The sequence below is a fragment of the Vitis riparia genome, chromosome 9 (assembly GCF_004353265.1).
Source record: "Vitis riparia cultivar Riparia Gloire de Montpellier isolate 1030 chromosome 9, EGFV_Vit.rip_1.0, whole genome shotgun sequence".
Classification (NCBI taxonomy): Eukaryota; Viridiplantae; Streptophyta; class Magnoliopsida; order Vitales; family Vitaceae; genus Vitis; species Vitis riparia.
In genome coordinates this window covers 18,325,962-18,343,210 of record NC_048439.1, presented here as the reverse complement: position 1 = coordinate 18,343,210, position 17,249 = coordinate 18,325,962, and the positions used below count along the sequence as shown (strand labels likewise).

At 31.3% G+C, this 17,249-nt stretch overlaps 1 protein-coding gene and 1 long non-coding RNA gene across 2 annotated transcripts in view; both read right to left on the bottom strand.

Moving 5' to 3' along the window:
- Positions 1–4,217: 4,217 nt before the first annotated feature.
- Positions 4,218–5,302, bottom strand: LOC117922464. Its single transcript, XM_034840595.1, has 2 exons — positions 5,035–5,302; positions 4,218–4,924 (listed from the first exon to the last, which is right to left on the bottom strand). Exons 1-2 carry the CDS (start codon positions 5,174–5,176, stop codon positions 4,671–4,673), a joined length of 396 nt encoding a protein of 131 aa, XP_034696486.1. The 5' UTR covers positions 5,177–5,302; the 3' UTR covers positions 4,218–4,670.
- A 3,648-nt stretch (positions 5,303–8,950) lies between these two features.
- The window catches only part of LOC117921643, a 35,147-nt gene continuing 26,848 nt past the window's right edge, over positions 8,951–17,249 (bottom strand). The window contains exon 3 of the long non-coding RNA XR_004652398.1: positions 8,951–9,186. This is a non-coding gene — a long non-coding RNA (uncharacterized LOC117921643). The remainder of the gene's footprint in view (positions 9,187–17,249) is intronic.

The following is a 17,249-nucleotide window of genomic DNA, read 5'->3' as shown; positions in this document are numbered from 1 at the left end:
TAAAAAATAAAAAATAAAAAACTTATTTGGATAAATTGTTTTTAAATTAACTATTTTTTATCCATTAATTTATGGTATTAATGAGTTTATTATTTGAGTTTCGAATTATTTTTAAAAATTACTAAATTTGTTTATGAATTCAACACATTAAATCTTATTTAATTTGAAGTTTATTTGTTTGGTTAAAAAAAATTAGAAAATAATGATTTTATGTAGAAGATAAACAATAGAGTTGTGCTATACTGATTTTTGTCCATAAATTTCTAATATTGATTAGGTTATTATTTGAGTTTTAAGTTATTTTAAAAAATTATTAAGCTTATTAATGAATCAAAAAGCCTTATTTAGTTTGGAGTTCATTTTCCTAGTTAATAAAAATTGAAAAATAATAATTTTATGTAAAAGAGAAATAATAAAGTCGGTTTAAACCAATTTTTTGTCCATAAATTTATGGTATTAATTGGCTTTTTTTTTTTTTTTTTTTTTTTTGTTTGAGTTTGACATTATTTTTAAAAATTATTAAACTCATTAATGTATCCAACGCATTAAGTCTTATTTATTTAAAGTTCATATGCTTAGTGAAAAAAAGAAACAATAAAGTTGTTCTATACCGATTTTTATCCATAATTTTTTTTGTATTATCCATATATTCTTTGTATTAATTGGTTCATTATTTGAATTTTAAATTATTTTTACAAATTACTAGACTCCGTAATGAATCCAACACATTAAGTCTTATTTAATTTAGAATTCATTTGCCTGGTAAAAAAACTAAAAAATAATGATGATTCTGTGTAAAAAAAAAAATGTCATTCTAAACTAATTTTTGTCCATAAATTTATGATATTAATTAATTCATTATTTGAGTTTTAAAGTATTTTTAAAAATTAGTAAACTCATTAATTAATCTAATGCATTAAGTCTTATTTAATTTTGAGTTTATTTGGCTAATAAAAAAATTATAAAAAGATGAAACTAATCAATATATTTAAAATAAATTTTGGTTTATAACTTACTAATGTTATCAAGTTCTATAGCTTTTTAGTATTAGTTAAATTAGTTTTTAAATTTAAAATTTTTTTTAAATTAATAATTAATAACTTTTATGTATCTACTACAATTTGATTTGAAATTTATTTACTTAATGAAAAATTTTAAAGAAATTAAAAGGAATTTAGAAAAAAAATGTGAGTAACTTAAAGGAATATCATATTTTAAAATTTTTAATATCGGTAATTAGATTGTGAAAAGAGAAAGAAAATGGTATTATATTCAATTTTATTTTTTAAAAATTTTATATTTTTTCCTCTTATTTTTAAAAATAAGTGAAAATAACTTCTACTTATTCTCTAAAAATCGTTATCTATTTAACTCACTTTGTTTTTAAAAAATAAAGATGAAACAATGTTACAAATTTTTAAAAACAATTTTTTTTGTTTTTAAAAATAGAAAAGTGCTTTAAAATCACTTAGACTAGACAAACTCCTATATTTTATGTTTTCAAAAATAGGAAATAGAATAAAAAATTATTTTTAACAATAGTCAACCAACATGACCAAATCTATTAGGATATGGTCTACAAAAAGAACCAAAAAAAATCCTATTTGGAAGTGCTTCCCAAATGATTAAAGCAATATTTGATAAAGAACAAATATAACTTTTAAAATGTTTGAATAAAATTGGGAAAGGTGGGTCATCCCCTCACATTGAAAAATATGAAAAAGAGATTTTCAATATGATTTTTCCATAATGTCCTTTTTGTGTTAGGTGGCAACAACTTTTTCAAGTAAACTTCATCCGTGCATTAGAGGATATGGCTTCTAGCTTCTTAAAAAGGTGACAAAACATTTTAAATTTTCAAATGTACAATTTAATAATTTTTTTAATTAAAATTTTGAATTTTAAAAATTGTATCCATTATGGATTTTATTTTAATTAAATCTTTTACTTTCATTTCTGTCATATTAAAAAATGATTTAAAAAAAAAAATTGAATGTATAGAAGTATCCATCAAAGAAACTTTATAATAAAAGCTTATTTTTTTCTTTGAATTTTGTAAATTAATATTTTCAAATAAACTTTAAAATAAAAAAATATCTACTCTTTATGTTAAAATTCAATCTTTTTATTTATTGATTTTAAAAAAAGTCTCTTATTGTAAGAAAAAAAAAAGTAGAAAAATATTTAATTTCATATTTTTTTTAAAAAATTAACATAAATTAATATTTAAAATAAAATTCAAAGTGCTTATTCAATTTACACAAAATAATATTTACAGTTACACTAAATTCAAAATTATCATTTTTTAGACTAATTACAAGTTGTGATATCCCACATCAGATAGAGGAAAAATTTTTTGATATTATATATGTATAAATTTCATCATCTTAATTTTGTAAACACGTTTTAAAATTGTAGGGGTCTTTTGGATTTAAAAAAGATAATATTCATATAATTAATTAAATAGATGTCTTTTTAAAAATAGTTAAAGATAAAAAATTCAAATCCTAAATTTCACATATAATTTTATAAGGAGAATAGGAGATTTCCGACCCCTATGCATTGGAGTGGATCCCAACTTCTCTCACTCTCACTTCCTCTTTATCTATGTAGACCCTTTGTTTTCATAATGTCTCATCCCCTTTTTTAACTTCTTTTTCTAAAATTTATGTTGAATTTCTCCTGCACCTTACTGCTTTCCCAATTTTTTTTCTCTCAAATTTGGGTTGAATTTCTCTCCCATTTCAAAATGGTGAATTGATAGGAGGGGCATTTTGAAGATAAAGCCTTTTTTTTCTCCTTTAATTTTTGAATCATTTGGAGAATGAGATTGAGAGAGAAAGAGAAATTTCACATGCAGCCTATTGAACAATTGTTGTCATCTATGTGAAGAAGGCATTTTGGTAATTAAAATCAAAATATATTTTTAAATTTGCAAGATAAATTTAATTTTTATTAATTGGGTTTCTATTTTCTATTTATTTTCAAATCATTGTACCAAAATACGCTTTCCCCCTTTCAATTTATGGATGTTTTGAACAATTAAAAAGATTCATATTTTTCCTTCAATATGATACAAAAAGCATATTTTTTATTTTATTAAAATTGTTAAAAATATCAAAATTATTCCTAATTTTAATATAAATATTTTTAAAATAAAGTTTCCAAAGAATTAATGTCACTAATCAATTTTATTATTTCTATTACTAAATGCAAAAGTTAAACATCATCCCAAACAAGTCTTAAATATTAATCTTCAATAGATTTCAATAATTAGTTAATTCCTTAAAAAAATAATGCAGGTCTATTAAAGTGCATATTAGAGTTAGGGTTTCAAAAGCTTCAAAGCCATATTCTCATTTTAATTTTTGAAAAATTAGCTTAGCAACTTAATATAATCTAGTGACTTAATTTAAATTATTAAGTAAATTAAATATATTCAATAAAATAACTTACTGTTTTGAATTAAAAATTAAAATAATTTAAATAAATCAACTTATTTAGTAAGGTGATTTAATGACTTAAAAATAATATAACTTAAACTCAACTTAAATCATCTCTAAAATGAGAAACTAGATTAGTAACTTAATATAATCTAATGACTTAATTTAAATTATTAGGCATGCATGTTTAATAAAATAACTTAATATTTTAACTTAAAATTAAAAATAATTTAAATAAATCAATTGATTGACTTAATTAAAAATAATGTAACTTAAATTCAACTTAAATCATTAAGTTTTATTAAATACCCTTTTAAATGCTCTCTTAGATGCTTCCAAGTGGCATCAATGCATGCGCCGATAAGCTATGTTACATAATTCATCATGTCAAAAGTTTAAGTTGTTCAAGGAATGAATCAATTATGATATATATTGCATTAACAGTACTTCATTCTCTTGAGATTTTGAGCAATTTAATTAATGCCATTTCTTTTTCATAGGATTCTAATTAATCCACTACTCTATTAAATTACTAATTTATCTTAAAAAAATTAAGTTGTTAGATAACAAATTAATAATAATATACTTTACATTATATTAAGATATATAGTTTAAGAGATTATTATTCGCTTTTAAAAAGATCTGTTTGACATCATATCACTAAAGATCTGTAATAGCACTAAATGAAAATCATAAAAGGTTGAAACTATACATACAATATTAGAAAATGTCCCTACAATTGCTAAAGTTGGGAGAAAAGTAAAGAAAAGGAAGTAGAATGCAAAAGAGATGATTATAAATTAGAGTACAAAAGCACATTGCACATTAGATGTCTGATAAATAACATTATTGGATGCTACAATCCAAGCAGAATTAGGTCTTCCAAACTTCCCATAAAGAGGGAAGGTTTTGTACAAAGGGACAAAAACTGACATAATCAAATACCATAGCTTCTTAGTTTATACACTTCCAAAACTTTTTTATAGATGAAAACCCTAATCACCATGAAGGATCTCCGTACTGCTAAGGGTGCTGCTCAGATAGATGATTTGATAAAATCACATAGTCAATACCATAGTCCTAATTAAACATTTATAATATTAGTCTTTATCTGATGGAAAAGATAGAGATTAGAACCAACCATTCCTTCTTTTGAGCCTCATCGATCATAGTTTGTTGAACTCGTTTGAGTAATTAACCAAATGATGACCTCAGACTCAAGAGTACTCAGAAGGGGGAAGCAAGGGACCAACCCAGGAACCAACCAAGGGTAACACATGCAGTAATGGCTGTAACAAAGAGAGAGGGCTTTACTGATCTTAAGGCTGTGTTTCGAGACTCTCGTGGGCGATGAACAACATTTGCACCACCAAAAGCTCCCTTCCCTTTCGCCTTCATTGAATACACCAAGTTTTCATTCTTCTCATATCTTGTTACCTCATCGCTCTCGCCCAACCGCCCAGTAAAAGTCTGGCTCACACCTGCATATATATATTTCATACAGTATCAAAATTATCAGAACCCTAGTGGTTCTTTCAAACACCCAAGATTAAATCAGCTTTTCTCACGTAAAACCCTAAAGAATTCATACCTTGAACATCCAGTCCTTGGACAAGACGATTCGAGAGATTGAAATCCTGGTTCTTTAACTTGATTGAGCTTTCAGAACCTGAGCTCAAAAGGGCTTGAGCACATAAGATGAAGAAGAACAAACCAAAAAAAATTGACTTCATTTTTGCTTGCCTAGGGTTTGGCTTTTCTTGCTTAGGTTTTCTGGAGGAAGGAATTGGCACAACCGTATTGATAGGTAAGAGGGTTCTATATATGATTTTCACGGGAAAAAAAAGGAAAGAATATGAGAACAAAACGATTCTCCGAAGCATCAAGATTAGTGGGTGGCTCATCAGTGGTAGTTATGTAAAGATGTGTAGAAGGGACTAAGAAGTATGAACATGGTAGTGTTAAAGAGGAGCAAAATCTGTAAAAGTTTATTAGTCAATCTATTACTTTTATTCAAAAGTAAGTTTATATTATCAATAAAGATTTAAAAAAACGTGTCAATTCAATCACCAAGAGATTGAACTTCACATCAACCCTAATATTTTAATGTGATGTTAAAACTACATTCTCAATAACTGAAAGGGTTATCTGTCGAGGAACAGTCCAACCACTTAAGTGAGATATAGTTTTCTTTGATGCATTCCACGCTTGTAGAATTAAGTTATTTTAGATAATGATTTGGAGAGCAGAAAAGCATCTATCTTTCCCTTGTTGCTGGTCCCAAATTAAGCAGAAGATAAAGTGGTTTAGCCCCCATATGAATAGTGGAAGCTTCATAGCCATTCTTCTAGTGGGTGTGGGTGGTAGAATAAAGGATTCGACAAAGCTGAATTTGTTATCTCAAATACTTAATGCTTAGACTCCACATGAGTAATCAATTCAGTGCTTGCTGAACAAAGTTGTAAGCGAATAGGATACCTACTTTTCTTCTTTCACAAACAATTAAAAATCTGTTTGTGCTCAGTATCTGACAGTACATTTAATAACATTTGGCGAGAGCCAGATATCCATGTGCTGGCTGCATGTCGTGTGGCACAGCCTCTTAGATGATGAGGATTCTTTGATTCACATACCCGACCAATATGCCAGAGATTACATCTTAATTATAAGTTCTGCTTGCTTTTCAGTTTGAAGTACTCCTGAAATTACAGCTTAATTCATAGTTTTGGGATGTGTTATTGGAAGTTCTATGCTATTTTTGTTTTTGTTTTTTTTTTTTTTCAATTTTTGAAAATGAAGAACCACCATCTTACTTCTCTTAGAGGAACCCTAGAGTTTGTGTTATGCCATAAGAGTCATCCTTTGGATGAGAATAAGGAATTTGGCTTGATTGGTTGAGCAATCCCACTCGAATGATTGTCTGAAGCTGACTCTAATTAATACCATTCTGTTATGCCCTAGAATCAAGTTCATGGATGAGCTAGGGTTTGAACTTTCCCATTCATTAATGGTAGATATAGCAAGCTTATACCAATGAATTCAGTAAATTATCATATAAAAATGTTCACAGAAGTATAAATTATTGACTTTATTCTCATAAATAGGAGAGGAGACAAATCTTTGTCTCAGATATATTGAAGTTCTTAGATATTTTTGAAGAGGATTTGCTGTTACCAAGGTATAAATGATTGTAAAGACTAATTTCAAATGCTAGCAAATGTTGCAGGATTCTTGGGTCTCAAATACCTGACCATTATATACCATGAATAAAACTAGATTTTTAAAAAAATTTCTCATTTTTTTTAAATGATAAAAGAAAAAAGCATAGACACATGATTAATAGTTTTTGAATCAATGTTATTTGACATCTTTTCTATTCTATTTTTGTTTTATTAGTCTTTGGAAACAAAGAATGGATTTTATTTTTAATATAAAAAGATGGAAAAAAAACCCTAAAGTTCATGTTATGCCTGATGGATCATCCTCTGGACGAATTGAGAATAAGGAATTTCGGCTTGATCAGCTAAGCACTCTCGTTTGATTGATTGCCTAAACCTGATTCTAATACCATCTAACGCACCCAAGACCCAGGTTCATGGATTATGATTTGAGCTTCACCATCTGTTAGTGGTGGATATAGCAAGCTAGTAAAATCTATGAATTCCACAAATTATCATATAAAGGCTCTTTCTCCTCGATAGGATAAATTATCCAACATATTCTCATAGATAGAGTCACATTCTTGTGTCACATGTGTTGATGCTGCAAGCACTTAAATTTTGGTATATTTTGAAGAGGATTTGCCACCAATGAATTTCTCCCATCAAAAGATGTTTGTATAGATGGAAAAAATCTAAAGTTTTAAAAAATATTCGAGCTTGTTTGCTTAAATGATTGAAATAAAGAATATGTTCGGGTTTGATTGCTCATGATCAATATGCAATTAATTGGCTCATAGCTTTCAAATCCGTTTTCTTGGACATCTTTACTATGTTATTTATTTTTTTATTTTTTCTGATTTTTAAAATAAAGAATATATCTTATTTCTTTTATTAAAGAAACCCTAAAGTTGTGTTATGCCACAAGGATCATTCTTTGGATGAATAGAAAATAAAGGAACTTTGGCTTGATCAATTGAGCACTCTTGCTTGATTCATTGCCTGAACCTGGTTCCAATATCATTCACTTACATCCTAGACCTAGGTTCATGCAACATGGTTTAAGCTTCACCATTAACCAGGGTTGGATACAGCAAGCCTATATGTTAATTTACTCATCTTTCACCAGCATAAATTCTTAAAATATTCTCATAAATAGCTTTCTTTGCCTAAGGATTACCCTAATGATATCATAATGTGTAGTTATGGACATTACTTTCATGGCAGCATTTGTCCATAGGACTTTAATTTAGACTGACCTAGGCTTCATATATATATGTAATTTGTTGATCGTCCTCTAGTTACCTTAATCAAAAGGAAAGGATACAAGGTTACTGGTGACCGGAATGAAGTCATAATAAGATGATGGTACTATATACATAAGTGACTGGAGTCAAGTCATAGCAAATAGTGGTGCAAGAAAGGGCCAGTGAATAGAGTGAAGTCAGTAGCACAGTGTGGATCACCCTTGGAGAGATGATTTAATTTGTTGACTATTGTGGCTTTGGCCCTATAACTTTAATGTAATACATAGAAGTAATATCAAGTCCTAGCATGTAGATGGCTTTAAGATACCCACGATCAGGTTTGGCCCATTCGTGGCAGCACTAAAGATCCTTTCTTTACAGTTTAAGCACCTGGGTAAGCACGCCTTCAAGGATAATGCTACATATACTGCTCAAGCTCCATCATGGTTTACCACCCCACCATTTGGATTTTGGCGATGGACTGGTCAAGTGTTCAATGCTTTTCTTGCATGGCCCCTCCAAGCTGCTGCATTTCTTGCTTTTCTTTTCTTTCCTCTCTTTTCCTTTCTTTTCTTTTCTTTTTATTCTCTTCAGTTTTTTGTTACAAGAATTCTCTCTGTATCTTATTTTCTAGGCAACCAAGTTTTCTTAAGGATGATTTTATAGAACCAAGCAGTTAAAGAACCTTTTTGTTGGGCAAAGAATCAATACCTAGTTGTCTTTCTTCATCCCTTCTGTGTTGGAAAAAATTATACGAGCTGATCTGGTATGTGTGTTGAAGAGCTTAAAGAAGTGGATGCTTTATGGAAGCATAATATAGAAGATAATGAAATGGAAGGAGTGAGAAGTTGCATTACTACTCTTATGGCACTTTACTTTCCTTGAGATGTTACTTGCCTCCACCAAATGTGTGATGGAGGCACTCTGAGAACGCAAATGGGTAATGGGTTATGATCATTGATGAAAGCAAACCCTAAACACTCTCAAAATATAGCAAGCTTGCCCAAAATCTATTTACTTCTGTAGAAGAATAGTATCTAAGACTGCAGAATAGTAATATCTGAGACTTGCTTAATGCACAGAAAGAGAGAAAGAGAGAGAGAGAGAGAGAGAGGTACCTGGGTGAAATGGAAGATTAATCAATACCCTTCACTTTACTTTTCAAGGAAAGTTCGGTTTCTTCTTTCCCATTAATCAATGCTGGCATGTTTAGCCTCACGTCTCTATCGATGTCATTGACTTCTGCTCCTTCCCTTCAAGATTCTGGTTAAAACCTTGTTCACTGGTTTGACAGAGGGCACAACTCCACTCCTTTGGTTTTCTTCTTTGCTGGACCCACTGCAGTCTCCAATAGTGCAAGAAGGGAAAAATGAAAAGACAAAAACAAAGGTCCACCACCAAACTCTATTGAAATGGTCGATAAAAGGTAAAATCCAGCATCTAACTCCAGCTACATTTACAGAAGGGCACAGCTTCTCCGGATGATCAAAGTATATCCTTCCTAATAACTCCAACACTAAAATTCAGCATATATATGGTTGATGAATCGGAAGAGTAGATATTCAAAGCTAACTAAATATGAACCAGAAGAAAAAAAAAAAAAAAAAACTTAAGTAAAAGAAGGTTGATGAATAGTCCAGTGAAAGCATATCTTTTCCTTATATATTGTGGTACGGAATTAATTGAGCTAAAATAGGAAGTTTTAAAAATGAAAAACGAGTCTTAATTCTATTAAAGGAATCCTAAAGTTTGTATTGTGTCATAAGATTGGTTGAGCAGTCCTGCTTAAGTGATTGCCTAAGGCTGATCCTTATACCATTCTGTCACACCCTCGACCCAGTTTCATGGATCAGCATTTGAACTTCACCATTTATTAGTGGTGGATATGGCAAGCTTATACCTATTAACCCAGCAAATAATCATACAAAAATGTTCATGAAAGTTTAAATTATCAACTATATTTTCATAAATAGGGGAGGAGACAAATCTTTGTCTCACGTATATTTGAAGTGTTGAGGGATTTTGAAGAGGATTTGCAGCTAATGAATTTGCCCATGTTCAAATGTTAGAAAATGTTGCAGGATTCTTGGGGCTCAAATACCTGACCAATATGCCATAAATAAAACTATATTTTTAAAAAGTGTTCTCATTTTCATAAATGATCAGATTAAAGGACATGTTTGGTTTGGTTGAACTTGACTCATAGTTTTTGAATCCATGTTATTTGACATTTTTTCTATGTTTTTTCTTCCTGCATTTGAATAAAAAAAAAAAAGGATTTTCTTTCGTATTACTGAAAAAAAAAAAAACTCCACTGTTAAGCCACTGATTGATCTGCTGAATCAAAATGAAAATTGCATCATGGAGAAATCCTGCTTTGTGTTATGCCCCATCGATCATCGTCTAGATGAATTGAGGATAAGGACTTTTCACTTGATTGATCAAGCTGCCTCCTACTCCATTGATTGCCTAAACCTGACTCTAATACCATTCTAACACACCCTAGATGGATTATGATTTAAGCTTTATCATTTATTACTGGTGGATATAGCAGCTAATACTAGCTATGAATTCAACAAAATATTATCTAAAAGCACTTGCTCCTCGAAAATATTGATGCTGCAAGTACTTAAATTTTGGGATATTTGGAGCAGTATAATTTGCCATTGATGAATTTTGTGGGTTCGAATGTTCTAGAAAATGTTGGAGGATTCTTGGGTAGCCAATGCTTGACCGGTAGGCCAACAATAATTTTTTTTTTCTTTTTCTATAAAATGATTGAAATAAAGAATATGCTAGGTTTTGGCTGCTCATGAATATCAATTGAGTTGTAGTTTTCTTGGACATCTTCACTAAGTTATTTTGTTTTTTCTGTTTTTGAAAATAAAGAGCATATCTTGTTTGTATTATTAAAGAAACCCTAAAGTTGTCTTATGCCACAAGGATCATTCTTTGGATGAAATGAAAATAAAGCAATTTTGGCTTGATCAAGTGAGGACTCCTGCTTGATTCATTGCCATAACCTAGCTCTAATAGCATTCTGTTACACCCTGGACCTATGTAAGGTTCGTGGATCACAGTTTAAGCTTCAAAATTTACCAATGGCGGGTATGGCAAGCCTAAATATATCTACAAATTATCATAGAAAAATGTTTCTTCATCTATTATAAGCATAAATTCTCGACACTATTCATTCTACAAGCACTTAAAAGTCTTGAAATTTCTTAGAGGATTTACAGCTAACAAACTTTGCCTGTGTCCAAATGGTTGTAAAGATTGAGTTCAAATATTAGAAAGATAACTGTGAAGACTGGGGATGAGAGCATAGTTGGTATGCATGACCTCCATAATAACTTTTTTGTCTAAGGATTACCCTAATGACATCATAATGTGGAGTTGTGGTCATTACTTTCATGATAGCATTTGTCCTATGGGCTTTGAGAATAAAGTTTTTCATATTTAAACCTTTAATCAGAGCCCCTTTTAACTTAGACTGACCAAGGTCAAGTAGAGGCTGAGTCATATCAAGGTAACCCTCTTTGAAACACATTAGTACTTAATCAAATTACTAAGTTCTTACCTCTAAATCCAATGATTAACTTGGTTGGAAGCCTACTTCGCTATTAAATGCCGAAAGCTATACAACAATGAATTGTTCTAGAGGCTGTCCATCACTTATCCAAAGGAAAAAAGGATAATAAGATGATAATCATATAAGTGACTAGAGTACAGTGAATTCACCATAAGGTAGATAACCCTGCTAGGGAGAGAGAACATATGATGACTATTTTGGCTTCACCCCGTAACTTAACTGCCAACTCCTTGTCCTTCCTTAGGCATAAATTTTTGGCATTGATCAAAAAGGTAAAAACCTTGTATCTCTGTTTGGGTCGTAGGAAAAATGTGAGACAAGCTAGAATGAAAAGAAAATAGGGAGGAAAAAAAAAACAACTGACAGAAACTAAAGAGAGTTAAATTTAATAGCTTTTATCAATATATATATATATATATATATGGTCCTGTACCTAAAAGAGATTGAAAATACAGGATACTTGTCCTCAATGAAAATATATATATATATATATATATATAGATATATACAACCAATGAAGTTTGAGTATGTGGTTGGTTTCAACCTATAATAAGGATTGGCCCATTGTTGGCAGCATGAAAGCCCTTTTTCTAGCTGTGTGCTATGAATCTGAAAAGAAGAAGAAAAGAGGAAACAAGAAAAAAGGAGCTGGGTAGGCACGCCTTCAAGGATAATGCTACATATACTGGTCTAGCTCCATCATACTTCAACGTCCCACCACTTGGATTTTGGCAATGGACTGGTCAAGTGTTCATTGCTTTTCTTGCATGGCCCCCCCCAGGCTGCATCTCTTGCTTTTCTTTCCTTTCCTTTCTTTTCCTTTCTCTTCTTTTCCTTTTATTCTCTTGACAAGAAGTCTCTCTATATGTTATTTTCTAAGCAACCGAGTTTTCTTAAGGATGATTTTATTGGCCAACAGCTGATCTGCAAGCAGTTAAAGAACCTTTTTGTGGGGCCAGCAAAAAATCCATCAACCAGAGTTTAATGATATCGATCTCGTTTATAGTTCAATATCTAGTTGTCTTTCTTCATCCCTTGTGTGTTGGAAAAAATCATAAGATCTGATCTGATATGTGTGTTAAAGAGCTTAAAGAAGTAGATGCATGCTTTATGGAAGTATAATATAGAAGATAATAAAATGGAAGAGGTGAAAGCAGCACTCTTAAGGCACTTTACTTTCCTTAAGATGTTGCTTGCCTCCACCAAATGTATGAGGCACTGAGAATGCAAATATGTTATGTTCATCATAGAAAGCAAACCCTAAATATCCTCAAAATTTAGCAAGCCTGCCAAGAAACTATTTACTTCTACAGCATAATAATATCTGAGATAGAGAGAGAGAGAGAGAGAGAGAGAGAGAGAGAGAAAGGTACCTACGCCAAGGAGCGTTTGTTACCTGCGCAGGGAGCGTTTGTTCCCCCTGAAATGAGGATTCAATACCCTTCTCTTCTCTACTTTACAAGAAAAGTTAGGTGTCTTCTTTACCATTCAGTGGTGGTCTTCTCCTTTATGCCAATGCTGGTATATTTAGCCTGAAGTCTCTATTGACGTCATTGAATACTGCTTCTTCCCTTGAAGATGCTGATTAAAATCTTGTTCATTGGCTTGACCCTGCACAATTCCGCCTCCTTTGGTTTTGTTTTTTGGCTGAGGACAGTACTGCAGTAAAAACAAAAAGAAAGATCCATCACCAATCTCTATTGAAATGGTCTTCTTTAGTTGGTAGTATAATCGAGAATCTAACTCCTTGGTCATCGCAGGCATGGTACTGAAGCCCAATATAAAATTTTCCGCATGAGTCTGCTATCACATGATTGGAAAAAAATTAAAAGTCTATGCCCAGCACTTGCATTGATCAGGGAAGAGAGGATATTCGTAGCTAACTAAATATGAATCAGAAGAAGAAAGAAACTTGGTCAAAGAAGGTTGCTGAATACTACCATGAAAGCATGTTTTTCCCTTTATATATTAAGGCAGGGAAAGTGAGCTAAAATTGGAAGTTTTAGCATGCTGGCAATTAGGCTAATTCTATACAATTGGAAACAAACATACAAGGCAGTATGCGTAGTGAATATTCTTTCAATTTAACTCCAACAAGTCACAGAGAAATTGTAAACACAACTCTCAGAATATGATCAAGGCAACCACAATTCACACAGGAAATGGTAAAATAAAATAATATTTTCCACAGGCAAACCACATATATCAAATACGAGAGACGGAGAGAGAGAGAGAGAGAGAGAGAGAGAGAGAGAGACAGATCCATGACCAAGAAAACTACATATATCAAATGAGAGACAGAAAGAGAGAGAGAGAGAGATAGAGATGCGCGACCAAGAAGGCAGTAAAAAAGACACCAAAAAATAAAACACAAAGCATGCCCAAAACCCCAATAGGCTCCAACAACCACGAGCCCACTCAAAACACATAACCAAACAGGACCTCGATATTCAAGCCCTAAACCTTTCTCCCTTCTCTCACGATCTCCCCCCTCTCATCGGCCTCTCTATTTCAGCTCACACGCAAATCGGAGAGAGATGGATATGAAGGGAGGAAAGCTCCTTTTTTATAGATGTGAAGGGGAAGTGGGGTTGTCGCCTCTGTGAGCTCCAAGCTTCTTTATTAATACTGGAGATGAATATCAGTGGAGGAACACATCTGCTCGGTCTTCAAGACAATTGGTGAAGAACAGTGAAGGCTTGGTTGGTGAGGCCGCTAATTTGCAGTTATTGGGATGATCGATACAGACAATAGCTGTGGTAGTGGTCATCTTCGAGCCATGCTCTATTCTAAAAGTTACTGTTGATATCTCAATTTTCCCCCGCTCAAAACTTTCCTTTTCTTTTAACTAGCTTTGTAAGTCATCCTAAGTTTGCTAATTATTCATCCATCTTTACTGTCAGCATCTTTATCTCTCAATGAAGAAACTTTTTCTCCTAAAAAGTCATAGTGCACTTCAATATGCTTTGTTTTCAAAGCGGGATTTCAGGCCATTTATTTAATTTATTGCAGAACAATCTACTGGTTGGTACTAATCACACACTTTCTTGATGAGCTACCATTGTTGCTGCACTATACTCTGTCATTTTTTATGACAAAGATGATGTACATATGTTGCCTGAGATTGTAGTTGAATCAAAGCGAAACACATGACCAATGGTTGATCTTTGTGTATCATGATCAGTACCATCATAATCAGCTTTATAGTAACCACTAACCATTCATGCCTTATTTTTCTTGTATAGGAGACTAAACCCCTTGTAGGTTTCACATTTCAGAGTAGCCAACATACTGATGCAGACGAGGTTTCTTCAACTTTTGCATAGACCTGCTTGCTGCACTAGACACCATGCATCCTGCTTCAAGGTGAGGTTTCTTGAGCTTTTTCAATATATGCAATATCAGGATATACATAATTGCGGAAACTAGCATGCATTCAAGCATCACATTCCTTTTATAATAGATAGAATATGCCAGACTCTCAATGCTTGGTTTAGTCTTTCTTTAACTTGCAAAGATAGCTTGATTCAGCTTTGCTCTCAAATCCCTTTGGGTACTACATGTAGATATCTTTATCTATATCTCTCGACTTAGGAAGACATTCTTCACATCATCTTCCACAACTCACTAAATGCAAGTGTGATTATAACTCTATTATTGTAAGAGCCTCACTATTAGACCGGATGTGTGATTCATCAGAACCTACTAATTCATATTGCAATGAAAAGCCTCAAGCCTCCAATCAAGCTTTGTATCTTTTTCTACTACTAATCCATCCACATAATATGGGCCTTATGATCTAGGGTGGAAGCACTAATTAATTCCCAAGTTTGATTTTAGCTCCATGGCAGGATCTCTTGTTCCATCAAGGCGTTCCTCTATTCCATTTTTTTGAATGCTTTCTTATGAGTCATTGATTCTCTTTCATCATCTCTTAAAATTATATGCCTAAAAGCCATTCAAAAGATAACCATTATGATATTAATTATACATAATAGATTAAATTGTATCTCTTTAAAACATAAGCAATATACTAATATATCTAGGGTTTAGTTTTGTAGATGGCCATGATGCATAGCATTGAGATTTACTAAAGTTTGTAGTCATCAGATCATTCCAAGCCAATATCATTTGTTCATAACCAAGAAGGCAAAAGCAAAGTTATTTGGTCCATTGCAGCACATAGTTGTTACATTAGTGCTATATATATATAGGAGTGAGATGAGCCCATAACCAGTATTTGTTAAAAGGTATGAGCACTTAGTGGGATGAATGAGATCAAATGTTAGATGTTTCAGTAAATGGATCTCATTATAATAAAAGTATAAGTAGTTTGGTAGTTTAACAAATAGCTTTTTAATCCTAATAGGATTGACAACTTTGCAGGAAAATTGTAACCAAAGAGAAGGATAAATTGATAGACCCCTTACAACCAATGGAAGGCCTATTATAAGAGTAAAATTGAGAAGGAAAGTGAAGCCTGCAATTCAACATTTTTAGTACCATTAAGAAATTTGAAATTTTGAAAAGTCAGAATATAGTCATAGAATAGGAAAAGGGAAAAACAAACCAGAGAAAAGATACAGGAATGGTGGCCCATTTAGAGACCCTTGAAACATCTTAGGAGGGAACACAACACCCAGAGTTTTAAAGCTGAAGCACCGGCCGAGTCTGTCTCTCTGGTGATTCTGTTTCTTCATCATGAATTTACAATTTATTTTTTGTTTTTAAACAATACAAAGTTAAGTAGTTATCATGTTCCCGATAATCAGAAATTGTTCTTAGAATAGAAATAGTTTTCTTACTTCATGAACATGTTAGCAAAATTTTGATTGAAAACATTTTTTTTTTTTTTTTTGTGAATTTATTCTCAAAATAAACCATTTTAAAAATAAATTCAAGTGTTTTCATTTATTCTTTTTATAATACTTTGAGTAGCAATTCAAAATATGAAAAATACTTTAAATTTTTTCTAAGAAAAGTGAAAAAAAAATTATTTGTTATATTTGAATTTCCAAAACATAATTAAGACTGTTATAAAAAACCTAGTGTGGAGAGCTATTTTTGAAACCATTCCTAATGGCTTAGGGTTTGTTTGGTAACTGCTTCAGAAAACAGTTTTCTATTTGCTAGAACAAAAAATTCAGAAAACATATTTAGTAAATAAAAAATATTTTCTGTTTTTTATTTTTAATAATAGAAATAGGGTATTTTTATTAAATATTTTTTAATTATTTTATATTGTTTTTACTTGTTTTTTAAGGATTGTGATACGAATATATGGAATGATTAAAAAAATAAAATATTAGATATTAAAATTATCTTTAAAACATATTTAAAAATAGATTAAAAGCAATTTAGGTTTTCAAACAAACTTTTATTTTATAAAACATTAAAGAACATTTTTCAAAAACTATTCTTAAAAACTGTTTTTCATTTAAAAAATAGTTACCAAACTAATCATTTTTCACTTATAAAGCAATTTTTAGAGAATGGAGCTTTAAAATTTTGAAGATCAAGCTCCACGCACAAAAAATTGTCTTAGTTCAGAAGCTTCACAAGCGGACAACAATACCACATTACAATTCTAATTGTGTTTCCTCTTTCTTTTCTAGTGCTCTAAAAAGCTATAGAAAATCGACAAGATCAACTCATAGTTCTGAAAACAAATTGTCTTTGATCATCCCTTCACACAACGATTTCCCAAAACAAAAACAAATTAGCAAATGAGTAGCCATGTTGCCAGATTTGATCCAGTTCCAACCATTGACTTTTCAAGAAAACAGCTTCCAATGCTTGCTATAATCAA

Coding starts and splice junctions, on each gene's coding strand:
- LOC117922464 (XM_034840595.1), bottom strand. CDS start 5,176: ATGAAGTCAATTTTTTTTGGTTTGTTCTTCTTCATCTTATGTGCTCAA. Junction 4,925..5,034: donor CCAAGGACTGGATGTTCAAG/GTATGAATTCTT, acceptor ATATATATGCAG/GTGTGAGCCAGACTTTTACT.